This window comes from Mus caroli, chromosome 12 (assembly GCF_900094665.2).
Source record: "Mus caroli chromosome 12, CAROLI_EIJ_v1.1, whole genome shotgun sequence".
Taxonomy (NCBI): Eukaryota; Metazoa; Chordata; class Mammalia; order Rodentia; family Muridae; genus Mus; species Mus caroli.
The window spans coordinates 99,433,038-99,449,577 of record NC_034581.1 but is presented as its reverse complement, the minus strand read 5'-3'; the positions used below and the strand labels follow the sequence as shown (position 1 = coordinate 99,449,577).

Here is a 16,540-nt window from a genome sequence, read left to right as displayed (position 1 = left end):
TGAGTTCCAGGACAGCCAGGGCTATACAGAGAAACCCTGTCNCGAAAAACCAAAAAAAAAAAAAAAGAGTAGCAAGCACTCTGAACTACTGAGCTGCCTCTCCAAGCCCTCTCTCTCCTTCTACCATGTGCCTCGGTTGTCAGGTTTGGCAGCACAGGGACAGTTATCTGCTTAGCCACCTCTCCACCCCTCCCCCTGTGTGTGTTTTTATAGATGCCAGGCATGTGAGGCGGTGAAGCCTCTGATACAGGTGGGGACAGGTGCACCCCCTTTGGCTCCTGGGGCCACCCCTGAAGAAGCTTCTAGGCCCAGTGTGGAGGTTCTCTGTCCTCCCAAAGTATCAGAAGGAAAGCGCAGGCCAGCGGATGCCAGGATTGTCTTCCTTGTTTGATTTGAAACCATTGCTTCCGAGAGCAGCAAACAGCAACATCCGCCCTCTTCCACAGAAAAGGGCTGCCTGGCATCAGGCCATGGGTCCTAGACTTTCCGCAGCCCTTTGTTGGGGACATAAATCCAAGCCACCCTGTTAATTGCTTGGGTTTTGACATTGCTGACAACTCTGCCTGCTGCAGATGGTTTAATTGTTTAGTTTAATGAGAAGGCGGAGCCCTGGTCCACTCTTTCCCCTGTCATTCTCCCACTGGCTGGGCTCTGGCTTTGAAATGGTTGTTGTGCCTGGCACTCAGCTAATCTGGATTTCTGCCTGCTGCTGCTCCTTGCTAGCGCCTGGTCCTCATTGTGGGGATTTTTGTTTACTCTGGACTTTTCTGGGTGCCAGCACCTCATTATTCATACAGGCAGAGCTACCCACCATTCATTCCTGGAAGGAGTCCCCCCACCCCACCCCATCCCTGTCTACCCCCATCACCATCGCCATCAACATCAGGCTCAGCCTCTGAGGTTCCTGGCAAATCCACTGAGTCTCATCCAGGAGCCTTTCCTGGGGTTGGAGGGAACTGTGTGTACAAACCATACCACAGGAAGTGGGAACCACTGAAGGAATGGAAGAGGCCCCAACAACTTTCTGGAGGTGGAGGACTGATCTACAAAGCGGGTGGCCCCTGCCCAAGGTTCTACGTTGGGATGTAGCCAGTCCTTATCTTGAGATTCTCATCTCTTTCCCAAGTGACCTGGTCCTAAGCCTTGGCTATTTCATCTCTAAAATGGGGAGATTTTTCTTAGGCTTGCTGTTCCTGCAGAGGTTTAACGAGCTGGTATTGTGTAGTTTGGTGAACATTGTCTCAAAGGAGGGGAACCACGCACAGACCGATGGGGAAGGCTTCAGATCCCCTTGCCTGCCCTTCTCATCGGAGGGACTCAGCTTCCCACAGGGTCAGGCACTTCCTAGACATGGCCTGTTCCACAGGGAGGAGCTGAGGTCAGGACGCTTCAGCTGCTGCACTGCCTGGCCTCCCCTGTGGCTGCTTGGCATTGGGCTAAGAACAGGTTTTAAGTGTTTAAATGGGCAGGGAAATTTTCAAGCTTTAGGATCTGTAACGAGAGGTCTGATGGGAACGGGGCCGTTCTCCCCGTGCCATCTGGCTGCTTTTGTGACAGAATGCAAGTGGCTCCTGAATGGTCGAGTCATGGCAGTAGAAGCCACTGACAGGCAAAGCCAAAAGCATTTGGCTTGATAGAAACAGTTTGGGGTCTCTAGCTTCCGGATCTCCCCTCATCCCTATGTAGGGATGGAGAGTGTAGTCTTGCTGTCTGGATTTCAGTTTGGGCCCCATGAGAATCCTGGTTCTTCCTAGATCCAGCCACACCTTCTCAGGAAGGCGCGTTCTGTGAGCAATGGCTGATAACTTGGTTATGGCTTATGGATGCCGTAAACCACACACAAGCTACGCACTGGAAGAGTCCCCTGGTCCTTTTCCTCGACTTTCTCTGCAAACTCCCTTTGTCCTACCTTGCTCCTCTATTGGTATGCTATAAGCTCTGACCAAAGCGTCTCTTTTTCTGGGAGGAAAGTGTTCATTTGGCTTCTTCTTCCACATCAGTTTCCGAGGGAAGTCAGGGCAGGAAATGAAGCAGAGACTGCACAGACAGAAGCTGCTACCGTTTTTTTGTTTTGTTTTGTTTTGTTTTGTGTTTTGTTTTTTGTTTTTTGTTTTTTCTTTATGGCTTCCTCTCTAGTTCATACTCATCTGTCTTTCTTATACAGCCTAGAATCCCCACATCTCTGGCTGTCCTATCTTGGTGACTTCGGGCATGTCACTTCACTGCTCCGAGTCTCAGAGTCCTTGTCTGTCAAGTTGGGATAAAAATGAGAGACCCCTGTGGGGGGGTTTACAGAGTGTGCATGTAAGCTTCTTAGCGGTGCCCCAGCAGGGCGAGGGCAAGGGTGAGGGCCACGGCTCAGAGGGACGGTGGTGTGTGGTCTTTATCATTGTTCATGCTGTTCTTATACCCTATCAAGTGGCATTCCTTCAGACATAGCAGGAAAGAATGCCAGCTGTATGGTTGACCAGGCTAGGTGCTGGCTGTCATGTGTGGGACTTTAGCATCTGGTTCTGACTCCAGCATCCATACAGATTCCCTCACACTCCCTACCAAACTGGTTTTTATTCTGAGCCTAGCCTCAGGCATTGGGCTCCTAACCAGACTGGGGACCCTCATGGCAGGCATTTCTCCCTACAGCACAGGGTGGACCTCCTGGCCCAGGTGGCCCAGGACCATGAACAGTACCGGGAGGACGTGAATGAGTTCCAGCTGTGGCTGAAGGCGGTGGTGGAGAAGGTGCACAGCTGTCTGGGGCGGAACTGCAAGATGGCCACAGAACTTCGCCTTTCTACGCTGCAGGTACACCACTGGGACCCAGCAGGGACCCTGTGTCCCAGCTAGGTTGTCTTAGGGCTCTGCTGAGGGAGAACCTTCATATTGTCACAGTAGGAATAATATAGGTTGCCACACCAGACACAGACACCCGCAGCACAGACTCCTGAGAATCAGAGGATCGAGTACAAAACATTTGGGGTGACAGCTGACAGGTGGGACAGGTCGAAGCTGCAGGATCCCCAGTAGCCTGGTCTAGACCCATGTGTCTCAGATGTGGGTGCATGGCATGGCAGGAGAGGTTTTTATTCATTAAAAGTCTGAATGGGTGCTGCTTCTGCCTCCCGGATGATGGAGGTTAGGGATGTAGTGACAGACCCTTCAGTGGCCAGGGCAGCTATACAGTGGACACTCATCCCATTCAAGGTGAAGAGCTGTGGGTGGGCACCATGCTGTGGGCAGGAGAAGAGGGTTCAGGCCACCTTTCTCACCGCATGGCCTTGGGGGAGCGTCTAGACCCTGTACCTTGTGAGTGTATTCAAGGGTTTGGCACCAGATGTATACAAGGTAGGGGTGTGGTAAAGAAACTGCAGACATGACTGCTCTATGGTATGGTTAAGGGGAAGGTTTTTATTGAGAGAGAAAACAGTCAGAGGCATCTGGAAGAGTCCAGAACAGACAGAGAATGAACATGGCTAGCAGACCAGACATAGCCAGGGCTGTCTGCACGGGAGGGGAGAAGATCAGGTGATCAGGACTAGAGAACAGTGAGGATAGCCTGGCGCTCAGGAGGCTATGGTCCAGGTTGAGCATGTTTTTGGATATTTTCACTGCCTGTTGGAGTCTGGGGAATTGGAGTTTCCTTTGGATCAGACAGCAAGTTATCACCAGCAATTCAAGAGCCACTTTGCAGCTCTCCTTGGCATCTGTTAATTTAAATTTAAATCAACTTGCCTTTGAAGAAACTGATGACCGTTATTTAGAAAGAAAGCTTAGAGTCAGGTGGGAGTGTCCAGCCAGCAGCCCAACGCTTGGGAGTTTAAGGTATTGGAATGATTGAAACTTTGGGGCCAGTGTGGGAAAGATAAATATAAATGTTTATGTGTGTCTATAATCATATCCTGTCACAAAAAGGAAAGAAAAGAAGACTTGAATCACTGTTGTAAAGGGGGAAGCCAGCACTATTTGTAGTTAATATAAAAACATAAAAGCCAGGCTTTTATACCTGGGGTATTCTGAGGATCAAAAGTTTAAGGCTATCCTTAGCAATATATTGTGGCCAACCTGAGCTACATAAGCCGCCCACAACATTCTTTCCATACCTATACAGATGTAGCAAAAAAAAGATAGACATACATCGGAAGTCGAAGGAGGTATCTGCACAGAGTGGGGCTTGGTGCCCCTTGATTCTTGGTGGGTCCGTGGCACATACTGCTTATGGCTTCAAGCAGATTTGTTTTAAAGAAACAGATTCTAGACAGTGTTGAAGACTGAGACACACATTAACAGAGATGTTCTCCTACAAGCACTCAACGGCTTGGAAGAGACAGGAAGGGACATTCCCATCTCACAAGTCCATGTTACCTAGGGCAGATAGTCACCCTTGGGATGGTCCCCAGGTTTGCTTTGTGAGTGCAGCTAACCTTTGCTCTCCTGCTATCCCCCTGTTCCCCTCGCCAGGACATCGCCAAGGATTTCCCTAGGGGTGAGGAGTCCCTGAAAAGATTGGAGGAACAGGCTGTGGGTGTCATTCGAAACACCTCTCCCTTGGGTGCAGAGAAGATCTCAGGGGAGCTGGAGGAGATGCGGGGTGTCCTCGAGAAGCTGAGAGTCCTCTGGAAAGAGGAGGAAGGGAGGCTGTGGGGCCTGCTCCAGTCCAGGGGGGACTGTGAGCAGCAGATCCAACAGCTGGAGGCAGAACTGGAAGAGTTGAAGAAAAGCCTTCAGAGGCTGGCCCAGGAGGGCTTGGAGACCACGGTGAAGACAGCCACAGAGGATGAGCTGCTGGCCCAGTGGAGGCTGTTCTCGGTAAGTCCAGGGGTGTGCTGGGCCTTGGGTTGCTGGAGTTACTCTGTGGTGTAGAATCATAATCACAGAGAGGCCTTACACCTCTCTGGTATGCTTGATTCTTTGGCACCTGAGTTCCCTGAAAGGGCCAAATAGAAAGTTTGTGTTTCTTCCCATTTTCCAGAAGAAGAAACTGAGGCCTGAAATATTTTTTTCTCCTCTTGCAATCCCTAAAGGCACATAGTAAGTTGGTGACCAATTAAGACCCAAGGAACAAAAGACATCCAGGCATGGATTGAAACCCTTTCCTCCCTCAGCAGTGGGATAAAGATGGATGTTCTGGCCAGGGAGTAGTGAGGTTAGAGGTGGTGGAGAAATAGTAAGAAGAAAACACAGAACAGGACCTGAGGGGGTGGAGCAAGGACCCCCATTTAGAGAAAGCAGTGTGGGCTCCTACCAACTCAGGAAGTCCTAGTCACCTTCATGTTACTGTAACAAAACGGCTGCAGCAACCAACTTATGGAGAGGAAAGGTTTGTGTACCACATGTTCTGGAAGTGCCATTTGAGATCCAGGGGCTGCATTTCTTTGGGCCTCAGGCAAGGACAACATGTCATGGTGACAGTCTCTGGCACATCATACATATATTTATCACATAAGCCAGAAAGCAGGGCCAGTCAGGAAGACAAGACAAGCAGGCCCTATGAACTCCTTCAGTGGCACACTTCCAACAACCTAAGGACCTCCCCCTGGGTCCCTCCCCTGGACCTCTCCCCCTTTGCTCCTCCCCCTGGGCTCCTCCCCTTCTCTCCCTGATCCTCCTCCACAAAGCTCACAGCGCTGCTGTTTCCACCATCCAAACTACAGCAGGAGGCCTGACTTGAAGGCAGTTTTTAGATAAAGATTCCCAACCCTCCCCAACCTCTTTCTTTACTGTTAATATCAGGATTCTGTCAGTGGTAGAACTTGTCCGGCTTGCATGAGGTTCCTGTTTCCTTCCCTAGCATCGCCTGGTTACCCCCACCCCCACCCTCCGCGGGATCTCCCTTCTGCCCCACCATGGTGCTAAGGTTTTCTCTCCATCCTTTATGCATTTGAGAGTTTTATCATCCAGCCTCCTGGCAGGCCAGGCCACACTGCATCTCTTTGAAGAATGAACCATGCATCCTCAAGGGATTGCTTTAGTCTGAGTCAGAGCGAGGTGCGGTGGTTGAGAGCGGAGATCGTGGGACCAGACCATATGGCTTCAGAGAGGTTCCTCTCCTTCACTCTGGACAGCCTTGGGAGAATGGTTTAATGTCAGGAGTATGTGAATTGGGAATATTGACAGGAAGGCCAGAGAGAGTGCTTACCACCTAAAAATGTAGGTGCTTAAAAAGTACTGGCTTTTAGAGTGAGTCCAGCTTGCTTACCGATGGACCAAGTTCCTAAATTCTTTCTGTTGGAGCTTTGTTCTTCTTAGTCTTTTACGTCCGTGCTGGGGATTGAACCCAGGTCGATCTCCCAGAGCCAGAGGGAAAGGCTGTAGCCAGTGGGAGCAGCTACAGTAAAATGAAGCTAACATTTGTCACTGTCACTTTGAGGAAGATGACACCGAATCCATCCAGGCAGTTACAGGGAAGGTTAAGCTCTAGGTGGAGGAACAGGGGCTGAGCCTAAGGGCTGCCCCAGTCTATGCGTTTGGTGACAGGTAAGACCCCCTAGTCCATGCTTTTGGTGACAAGGTCCTCCAGCCTGGCCAGTCACTGTCCTCTACTCAGCCCTGCACACTAAGCCCATCCCCCCTAAGGAACCCCCTACTAGCACCTGGATGTCATCTTGCAGGGGACTCGGGCTGCACTGGCTTCAGAGGAACCCCGTGTAGACCGGTTACAAACTCAACTGAAGAAACTTGTCACCTTCCCGGACCTGCAGTCACTCTCTGACAGCGTGGTAGCCACCATTCGGGAATACCAAAGGTACCCAGGGAGACTGAAGTCAGGCAGGACTGAGGGTGGGCGGGACCCAGGGTGCTGGATGCTTGGCACCCTGTGTGTGGAGGGTGGGCTTGCTGTCTGGGGATGGCAAGTATCTACTCTAGCCTCTTGTCACTTTTAGATTCGGCTAAAGAGGTCTGAACTTAGCTTTTTCCTGGCTTGGGGGCTCGTCCACCCACCTCTGCTGGGTCTTTGCATGGCCGAGCACTGGGAGAGCTTCACCATGCAGTGTCATAAGGGAGGGCTACCATGTACGGGAGTGCCACTCCTCTGCCTCCGCCTGGCCATGCTGAGACTTAAGTCAGAGTGTGTCTTCAGCACAGCTTCTGTTTATCTCTGCCCATGGGCACAGCTGGGCTCAGCAACACAGAGTAATGGCCCCCCTCCGCAGAAGTGAACACTGCACACTTGAGGTGCTCAACTGTCTTTGCTACAGAGGCATCCTAAAAACAGCCCAGCTATCCTAATAGCATCTCTTTAGTACATCTTATACCCCTGCCTGATGATGGGGGATTTCTTCAGGGTGGATGTAGGTACTCCACCCTACTGTCTCACTCCCTTTAGAGTCTTCACTGGGGTTGGGTGGGGGTGGGGTGGAGTGTGTGTGTGTGTCACAGGCTAGCTCATTCTGCAGCACTCTCTTCCAGGATGTCAATGTAGCTCTGGGTCCCAGACTAATGTTCTCATCATTTATTTTAAATAATCTTTTAAAACGTAGATTAAGCTCTTGTTTGAGTCTAAGTGGGAAGGGCAGTCTTCCAGCTTCCTGTTACTAGAAGAAGCCTCGGGGGGTATGAATATTTCTGGGAGCATCGTGAAGAACACGCTGGATTAGGAATGTTTCTGGGAGCATTCTATTACACATTCTCTAGAGGAGGAAGAGAGGGCTGGACACCATCCAGCCATGCAAGGCATAGTTGCTCGGCCTCTAGACTGCCACCCTTTCAGACGCTGCAGACTCACTTCCCTGAGGACCCCCGAGCCTGAGGGAACCCAGGGTTTGTCCTCGGGTAGAGCCCAGGCGTGTGGGCTTCTCATTCTGTCCTGCCTCAGTGCTTACAAGTTCCCACTTAATCCCTAAGCCTGTGTCCATACACACTTGTGGCAGCCCATGTGTTAGGAGGCCTACCCTGGCAGCCTGGGTTTCTGTAGGCCTTAGCCCTGGACTAACCCCACTCTCTCCTCTCTGGATCTGTGCCCTGTGCTGCCCCGGCAGTATGAAGGGGAAGAATACCAGGCTCCACAATGCGACCCGGGCAGAGCTGTGGCAGCGTTTCCAGCGGCCCCTAAATGACCTGCAGCTGTGGAAGGCCCTGGCCCAGAGGCTCCTGGACATCACGGCCAGCCTGCCCGACCTGGCCTCCATTCACACCTTTCTACCCCAGATTGAGGTAACCAGGCTCCGTGGGGCTGGGGAGGCCACTGGTTCAGTGTGTGGAATCTCAGCAGCTCTCTCAGGGACAAACCCATTCCTGGGTCTTTGAGATACCCGGGCCAGCCAAGTACCAAGTGCATAGGAAGGACTAACACTTGTTCTCAGGGGCAAAAGTCACCCTTAGTCCTCAGGTAGAGGCAAAGCCTGCTGTGACTTCCATGGATTTCCTACATGGAATTTTGTCTCCCCTGAAGTCCCCACTATAGGTAGAGTAACAACAGTTCTGCACGGGAACAGTGTAGCAAGCCGTGACAGCCTGGCCAGTGGGACCTTCAAATACAGACTTGATCAGGCCAGTGTTATGGCTCAATAATGTCATCTGGAGCCCAGGCTCTCCTAGTTCCAACTTAATTCCTAAGCATGTGTCCATACACACTCGTGGCAGCCCACATGTTAGGAGGACATCCCCTGCCTGCCCTGGCAGCCTGGGCCTCTGGAGGCCTTAGCCCTGGGCTAACCTCGTTCTCTCCTCTCTGGATCTGTGCTCTGTGCTGCCCTGGCAGTATGAAGGGGAAGAATGGCCCCCAACTTAGCTGACAAAGTATTTGTTACAATACTTTGTAGCAAGAGGTACTTGTTCTTGGTGGGAACTGTGCAGGGGCCAAGGGCTCCCTCCATCACCTCTTTGCTACCAGTTAGGAGATAAAGCCTTTCTGGAAACATTTTATCTCATTGGTCAGGTAGGTCATGTGACCATCCTTTAGACCCAGCAGCCTGGCTGAAGATGGTGAAGTTGTCATGGTTGCTGTACCAGTAATACTAATAATGCTAAGCCTTTAGCTGGGCACAAAATAAACGTTGGCTGTTTGGGGAAAGAGGACTAGAAGGAAGAGCGTTTGGCAGCATCTGTCACAAAGTCCCGCAACACTGAGGTTTTTCTTTTTCTTTCTTTTTTTTTTTAAGATTTATTTATTTATTTTATGTATATGAGTATACTGTAGCTGTACAGATGGTTGTGAGCCACCATGTGGTTGCTGGGATTTGAACTCAGGACCTTCAGAAGAGCAGTCAGTGCTCTTACCTGCTGAGCCATCTCACCAGCCCACTGGGGCTTTTCATGGCTCATAAAACCTGCATGTCACCACTGAGCTCTTGGTCCATGAGATGCCCTTGTGTCTAAGGATGCTCCGATGCACAGAGCAGAGAGGGAGGCACAAAATGTGCTGGGTGTCAACCTCATTTGATAGTTCTTGTTCTGATTAGAAAAATAAACCTATATTACCTAGAGATGGTAAAGATTCCCAGAGAATTAAAGAAAAACCACCCACCATCCCACAAGGCACATGGCCTCCATCAACACATTGGACCAGTTTACCCCTCACCCTTGCTGGTCTGAGTGTTGCTGGAAGAATCTTTAACCAGGTTTGGCCCTGTTTCCCTGGAGCCCGCTGCTCAGCCTGCAGCCTGGAGCTTACCCATGTGTGAGCCCATGGTTGGTGCTGGGAATCCTCCTTGTTTACACTTCTGCATTTGCTGGACACAGAGCTCATGGGTGTGGCCGGTCTTGTTAGCCATCCTGCTTTAGGGCTCCCCTGCCACCTCTGCCTCCATAAACTGAGATTACAGTTGGCCCACCACACCCACCCAGCATTTATTTGGCTTCCTTGGAATTCAAACTCACGACCTTCAGGCTTGTTCAGCAAGCACCTCAATTGTTGAGCTGTCTCCCCAGCTTTAATCTCTCCCTAATTACCTGTTTTATTTAGATTTTTTTTTTTTTTTGAGACAGGGTCTCCCTTGCTAGTCTAGAACTCACTATGTAGAGCAAGCTAGCCATGAACTCGCCCAAGATCCACTTGCCTCTTGTTATTGGTGGGAACTGCCCAGGGGCCCAAGAGCTATGTTCTCAGGATGTCAGAAGGTTCGTTGGTGATGGAGACTCACAGTGTACAGGCATAGAGGATCAAGGTGGTGAGGTGTGGAGGGTCACCATGGAGGCATAGGGGGGGCATGCTGGCTTGGAAGCAATAGGCAGGCAGGAGCTGTGGTCCAGGTGAGAGACTGAGTGCATCTGCCACAGCTGCTGATGGTGATGATGGGCTGACATGGGATGAGACAGGGAAAGGGGATGGATTATTCTTGGTAATGAGATGCACAAAACAAAACAAAACCCCATGGATTGTAAAATTCAGGGCCTCCCAACCCACTTCTGCAAGTCTGCTCCCTCTGTGTTGGTCCTCAGATGCCTGCAGAGTCAAGGCTCCTGTGCAGCTATAGGAAAAGGGGGGCCCCTGGCTGTCTGAGGTGCATGGGTACTTTGTCTCTCACAGGCAGCCCTCACGGAAAGCTCCCGCCTGAAAGAGCAGCTGGCGATGCTGCAGTTGAAGACCGACCTGCTGGGCAGCATCTTTGGCCAGGAGAGAGCAGCCACCCTCCTGGAGCAGGTGACAAGTTCTGTGAGGGACAGAGACCTACTGCATAACAGCCTTCTTCAGCGGAAGAGCAAACTTCAGGTGAGCATCAGCAGCTTTGCCCTGGAGCCTGGCCATCGGGTGGGGGTGGACCCCGTGGCTCTGGATGTGCGCCTATGTGCACACACACACACACACACACACACACACACAAAGAAGTTAAATGCAATAGAAGATGCAGATAACAAACATTTAAACACTTGCTAACTTGAATTCACTACAGTCCCAGGGATAAGTGTTATTAATGGCAAGCTTCTAGCTACACTCAATCAAAGCAACAGCCTGGCACTCTGTGGGCAGCCTGTTCTGGCTGCCAAATGTTGCTGAGTGGCCAATAATGATGATGATAATGGCTATGGTCTACTGGCGTTGGCTCTGGGCCAGCCACCTGTTAATCTTTGTCCAGCCGACACTCTAGGGGAGGTGCTGCCTGCCGTTCACCCTGTTTTACAGGTGAGGAGAGTCATTCAGGATCTCCTGGCACGGGCTCAGGGCTCAAGCTACATCACCTGACTCCAGTCCAGCAACCTCACCTCATCAGAGGGCTGAGGCAGGGTTGCAGGAGCTGGGGGGGGGGGGGGGGGAAGTCAGACAAAAAGAGAAGTCTTCACTTTCAAACCACTGAGGCTGCTGCACCCCCCAGAGGGGTCTCAGCAAAGAGACCGGTGGTCCTCAATCTTCCTTTAATATAGTCCCTCATGTTGTTGTGACCCTCAATCATAAAAATTATTTTTGTTAACGGCCCCACCCCACGGACTGGAGTTCCCAACCGAGTAACTGTAATTTTACCACTGTTGTGAATAATAGTGTAAAAACATCTGTGTTTTCTGATGATCTTAGGTGACCCCTATGAAAGGGTCATTCAACCCCATCCCCCACAGGGGTCACAACCCACAGGTTGAGAATCTCTGGTCCACAGGCTGCGGCAGCCTTTAGGGTTCCATATAGGGTTCTGGCATTGATGAGGCCAGTGTCTTTAGGGCAGCTGGCTCAATTCTGTCTCTATAGCAGAGTATAGAGAGGAAATGAGTAGACTGAGATGTGTTCTCAAAAATCATATTTATAATAAACTTCTGGGGAAAGATCTGGTGTACAGGGGAGGGGCAGCCTGCACGGACCATGGCTAAAGTGTGATAAGGGGACACAGGGTTGACCCACCAGGGAGGGCTTCCTGGAGGAGGTGGTTTAGGAGTTCATTTAAAGAGAGCAGCCCAGCCCTCTGTTAGGTCTTGCAAAGCACTATAAGAAAAGCTCTTATTTATGCTTCTATTTGCAGAGCCTGCTTGTTCAGCACAAGGACTTTGGGGTGGCTTTTGATCCCCTAAACAGGAAGCTCCTAGACCTCCAGGCCAGGATCCAAGCAGAGAAAGGGCTTCCTCGGGACCTTCCTGGAAAACAGGTCCAGCTGCTAAGGTTGCAGGTGAGGAGCTCTGTTGTCTACTTCGTAGCGCCCCCTTCTGGCAGTTTGGGTCCATTACTGCCGGGATGGTGTGGATCTCAGTGGGCTGTCCTGGCCTCAGCTGGGACTGTACACACACACACACACACACACACACACACACACACACACACACACACACACACACACACTCCCAGAGCTGCCAAGTCTTGAGTCTAACACAGCAACAAGCTCTGAAGGCTGAAGAGGGGTCAGGAAGCAGAGAGGGCAGTAAATGCTGGTTCTCAGCTCGTTTCTCTTTTTATTCCTTTTGGGGACTCCAGCCCATGGGGTGGGGCCACCGTAGTTAATGTGGCTCTCCCCTCCTCAGCTCATCGTATTTGGAAACTCCCTCATAGACACAGCAGAGGTGTCTGCTAGATGATAAACATCTAGTCAGGTAGGCGATGAAGATTAACTGTCCTAGGAACTTGGAGGCTTTCCGTTGAATAAACCAATTTTGAGATTAGGAAGATATGCTTTTTATCACCTGTGGACTGCATACAGGCAGGTCACTGGCAATCACTGGCCAGCAGAGGAACTTTACTGGATTTTATCATGCACGCGACATGGTGTTTATTGTTTTAAACCCAAACATGATTCGTGCATAAGCTGACAGTGTTCTCTGGAAAACATTAAGCATGCTACATTTGAGTCTTTAATACTGAAGTAGGTCTAATTCCGCATAACAACCAACGGTCAGCAGGTGGGGGTCCAGACGTGAGTTTCTTTCTCAAGATGCTGTCTGGGATCTTTCCTATAGTTTATTTTTATGGTGCCCCAGGATATTTGTGTCTGAATTTTAAAGTTTCATTTGCCCTGAAAAAAAAAAGAATCTATTGGACCACCCAAGTGGTCCAGCCACTGAGAGAGGGAACATGCTAGCCTGGGAACCCATCTCAGCTCCTGCCCTACTGGGCCTCCGCGATGGAGGGTCTTCTGGATGGAGGGAGGTGAACCAGCTTACTTGTCTTTCTATCGCAGGGGCTGCAGGAGGAGGGGCTGGACCTGGGGACACAGATCGAGGTTGTGAGGCCTCTTGCCCACGGGAACTCTAAGCACCAGCAGAAAGTAGACCAGATCTCCTGTGACCAGCAAGCCCTGCAGAGGTCCCTGGAGGTGAGCTGTGAGGACCAGGTCCTACACTCCTACAATCCTGGGTTCTTTCACCTTCCAACCTCTCTTTGTCCTCATCCTCATTTCTGTAACTTCTGACTGCTGAACAGTTCCTGTATGCCAGCTGCTGTTCTGGCTCCTGTGGTGGATGCAGCATGCATGGACAGACAGACAAGGGCCCTGCTTTCCTGTGGATTGGGTGGGTGGATCAGCTCAATCCTGGGGATTGAGTGGGTGAGTGAAGCCAGGGTTTCACATTGTGATGAAGGCCACGGAGGGAGAATAGAAATGGTGGCCTTGTCCCAACACCTGAGGGATGTCCCTCAGCCCTGGCAGCTTCAGAGCCTTGTCTGCAGCGCCCTCTAGTGGCCACATGAGCACTTTCTGATGCACAGGTTTGATTGTACTCCCTGCAACTGCTTGTTCAGAACTTCAGACTTCTAGACAGTGGACTGAGACAAATAGAAATGCAGGCTCCGGGATCCCTGCACAGCCTGATCTAGTCAGGCCGGGGTCTGCCTTTGAATCAAGCCTCATGGAGTTCAAGCTGGTCCCTGGCAGTACAGCTCAAGGAAAATCAACTCTAGGCTAACTTCTAGTCTACCTGGCCCTGAACACCATTTCCACTGGAAACATCGTCTTTACATCTGGAAGTTAGTAGGTGGACACATCGATCTCACAGGCAATTTAGAAATGTCTAGAATAGAAAGAGATTCTTAAAGAGACATTGGAATCAAGTTATAGGTAAATGGCAAGCCCTGGTCACAAGGAAGGGACACGGCCACTAATGTCACACGAGGCAGCATGTCCAGCAATACTTCGTTGGTGAAGAAAAATCTTCACCAAACCAAAGAAAAGTCCTTTGTGTTTAGAATGGGTGTGTTCACAGAGAAGCCAATGGCCTTGTTAGAGTTTTAAAGACCTCCTTGCACCCATGTGTTAGAGTTAGAACCCAATCCCAGGACATGTGAGACACAAAGGGCATGAGTCAAGTCTGTCTCCTTCCCTCCACATGGTGGGAGCACCTATCATATCATACTTACATTGTGTCTTAGTTAGGGATTTACTGCTGTGAACAGACACCATGACCAAGGCAACTCTTATAAGAACATTTAATTGGGGCTGGCTTACAGGTTCAGAGGTTCAGTCCATTGTCATCATGGTGGGACCATGGCAGTGTCCAGACAGGCCTGGAGGAGTTGAGAGTTCCACATCTTCATCTGGAGGCTGATAGCAGAATACTGGCTTCCAGGCAGCTAGGATAAGGGTCTTAAAGCCCACACCCACAGTGACACCCCAACTCCAACAGGGCCACACCTACTCCAACAAGCCACACTTTTCAATAGTGCCACTCCCCGGATCAAGCATATTCAGACCATGAAACATTGTCTGTTACTTTTGGCCACCGCACTAGGCTTGGCCCCAGGAGTCTCCAAGAAGCACGGTGCTATACACAGGGCCTGTGGCGCACACAGCCCTGCCCCTGAGTGGGGCAGACCTTGATAAGTCTGGTGACTTTAAATTCATCCTTCACTCATAGCCGAGTCACTTTCATGTCCTGTCATCACCATGACCAAGGATCTGACAAAGACAGTGTGTGAAGAGAGGGGTCTGCTTTGGTCCGCAGGTCCAGAGTGTAGTCCATTATGGTTCAGGGAACCATGGTGGCCGGAGCTTGAAGCAGCGAGTCTCACTGTGGCTTTAGTCAGAAAGTATTTCTCGAGGAACACTGGAGTCCTAGGCAGCCCAGGCTGGCCTTGAACTCACAGAGATTCAATGGCTTCTAGTTTCCCCCCTTTTCATGATGTCTCGGACCCTGGCCCACAGAGTGGAGCAGCCCACATTATGGTGGGATTTCTCACCTCAGTTAATGAACCTAGGCAACCCTTCAGAGACACACCCAGAGGCTTGTTTCTGAGGTGATTCTGGATCCGGTCAAGTTGACAAGCAAGATTAACTGTCACATATCCACAGGGAGTGCACTCCTGTGCCGGAAGCCACAGGCCCCTATGGCAGAAAGCTGTCGTGGGTAGTTAGCTACTGTTGGTATCCTGACCCTGGTTCTGCAGTCTCAGAAAAGCAGGGTTTAGAAAATGAGGTTATTTTTGACAGAGTTATTGAAGGCAGATGTAGAATGTGGGATGCTGAACTCATCTTTGGACAATATCTAATTACAGCTCGGACTTTATGGACTTTTCAAGCCCCTTGGCAGGGGCCTGGCATCCCTAGCTCTGCCAGTGGTTTTGTCTTATTATATATATATATATATATATATATATATATATATATATATATATATATATATATATATATGGAGATAGGGTCTTTGGGAGCCCAGCATAGAGGCATGAGGCCTTCAGGGCAATATTGTGAGAATAGTGGCCGAAGGCTGGAGTCTAAATGGCCCTGGTGGGCAGAAAAGGGGGCTCAGAGAGACCCAGGCAAGGAGGCCAGAAGCATGGAGAATGGCCATCCTTCTGAGGACAGTGCCCAGCCTTCTTGGAGACAGAGATGAGAAAGGCCAATGATTCAGACTTCTGAGAAACTGACAGGCCCAGGAAATAGGACCCAGGAAGAAACAGAGGGAAAAGGAGAAGGGGAGGGGGAGGAAGCTTTGCAAACTTTTATAGAGTTGTAATTAGATACAGAAAAGAAAACATGTTGCTGTAGCTCAACAAATCTTAAAACAAACAGACCCATGTGAGCACCCCCAGACAAAACCTAGGGTGATACCGTGCCCCCCATAAACCATCCCTCACTTGCTCTGGAAGACAGCCTGACTTCAGAGTTCCACCTTCAGATAGGCAGAGAAGCAGATTCTCTCACAGTGCTTCAGGGGTCACAGGCTGTTCTTTTTTTTAAAGACTAATTTTATTTATTCTTTGACAATTTCATACATGTATACAATGTATCTTCATCATATCCACCCTGCTCCCCTCCTCCTCCTGAACCCCCTCCCAACATGCCCCTGGTTCACACCCTCTTACATTGATGCTGTTGCTGTCTGCTGGGTAGTTAGTGCTGTCCACATGGGAAGGTCGTGGGGTCATCCACTGGAGCTTGGGCGGCCTCCCAGAGGCCACACCCCCCCAAAGAATAAAAAGGACTCCTCGTCCCCCCAGCAGCCTTCAACTGCCAAGAGCCCCTTGTTAGGGGCGGGGTCTCATGAGCCCCTCCCTTATCCCCAGCGGTAGTATAAACTGGCTTGGTTTTGTACCGGTAACTGCAGTTGCTTACACCAGCTGTGTCATGTCGAAGCACCCTCGTTTACCCCATCTTCCGTGATTATCCCCAATCCTTGAGGAGGAGCGTACCTTAGTCGCTGTCCTATTGCTGTGAAGAGACATCATGGCCAAGGCAACTCTTTTTTTTTTTTGGTTTTT

The 16,540-nt window shown here is 50.5% G+C and overlaps 1 protein-coding gene across 4 annotated transcripts in view; it reads left to right on the top strand.

Moving 5' to 3' along the window:
• The window catches only part of Syne3 (spectrin repeat containing nuclear envelope family member 3), an 80,528-nt gene that overhangs the window by 45,263 nt on the left and 18,725 nt on the right, over positions 1-16,540 (top strand). For all 4 annotated transcript variants that reach the window (XM_021179379.2, XM_029484594.1, XM_021179380.2 and 1 more), the window contains 7 exons: positions 2,641-2,802; positions 4,456-4,803; positions 6,606-6,739; positions 7,974-8,148; positions 10,463-10,645; positions 11,880-12,023; positions 13,026-13,160. In XM_021179379.2, coding sequence (XP_021035038.1) covers positions 2,641-2,802; positions 4,456-4,803; positions 6,606-6,739; positions 7,974-8,148; positions 10,463-10,645; positions 11,880-12,023; positions 13,026-13,160 — 1,281 coding nt within the window. The remainder of the gene's footprint in view (positions 1-2,640; positions 2,803-4,455; positions 4,804-6,605; positions 6,740-7,973; positions 8,149-10,462; positions 10,646-11,879; positions 12,024-13,025; positions 13,161-16,540) is intronic.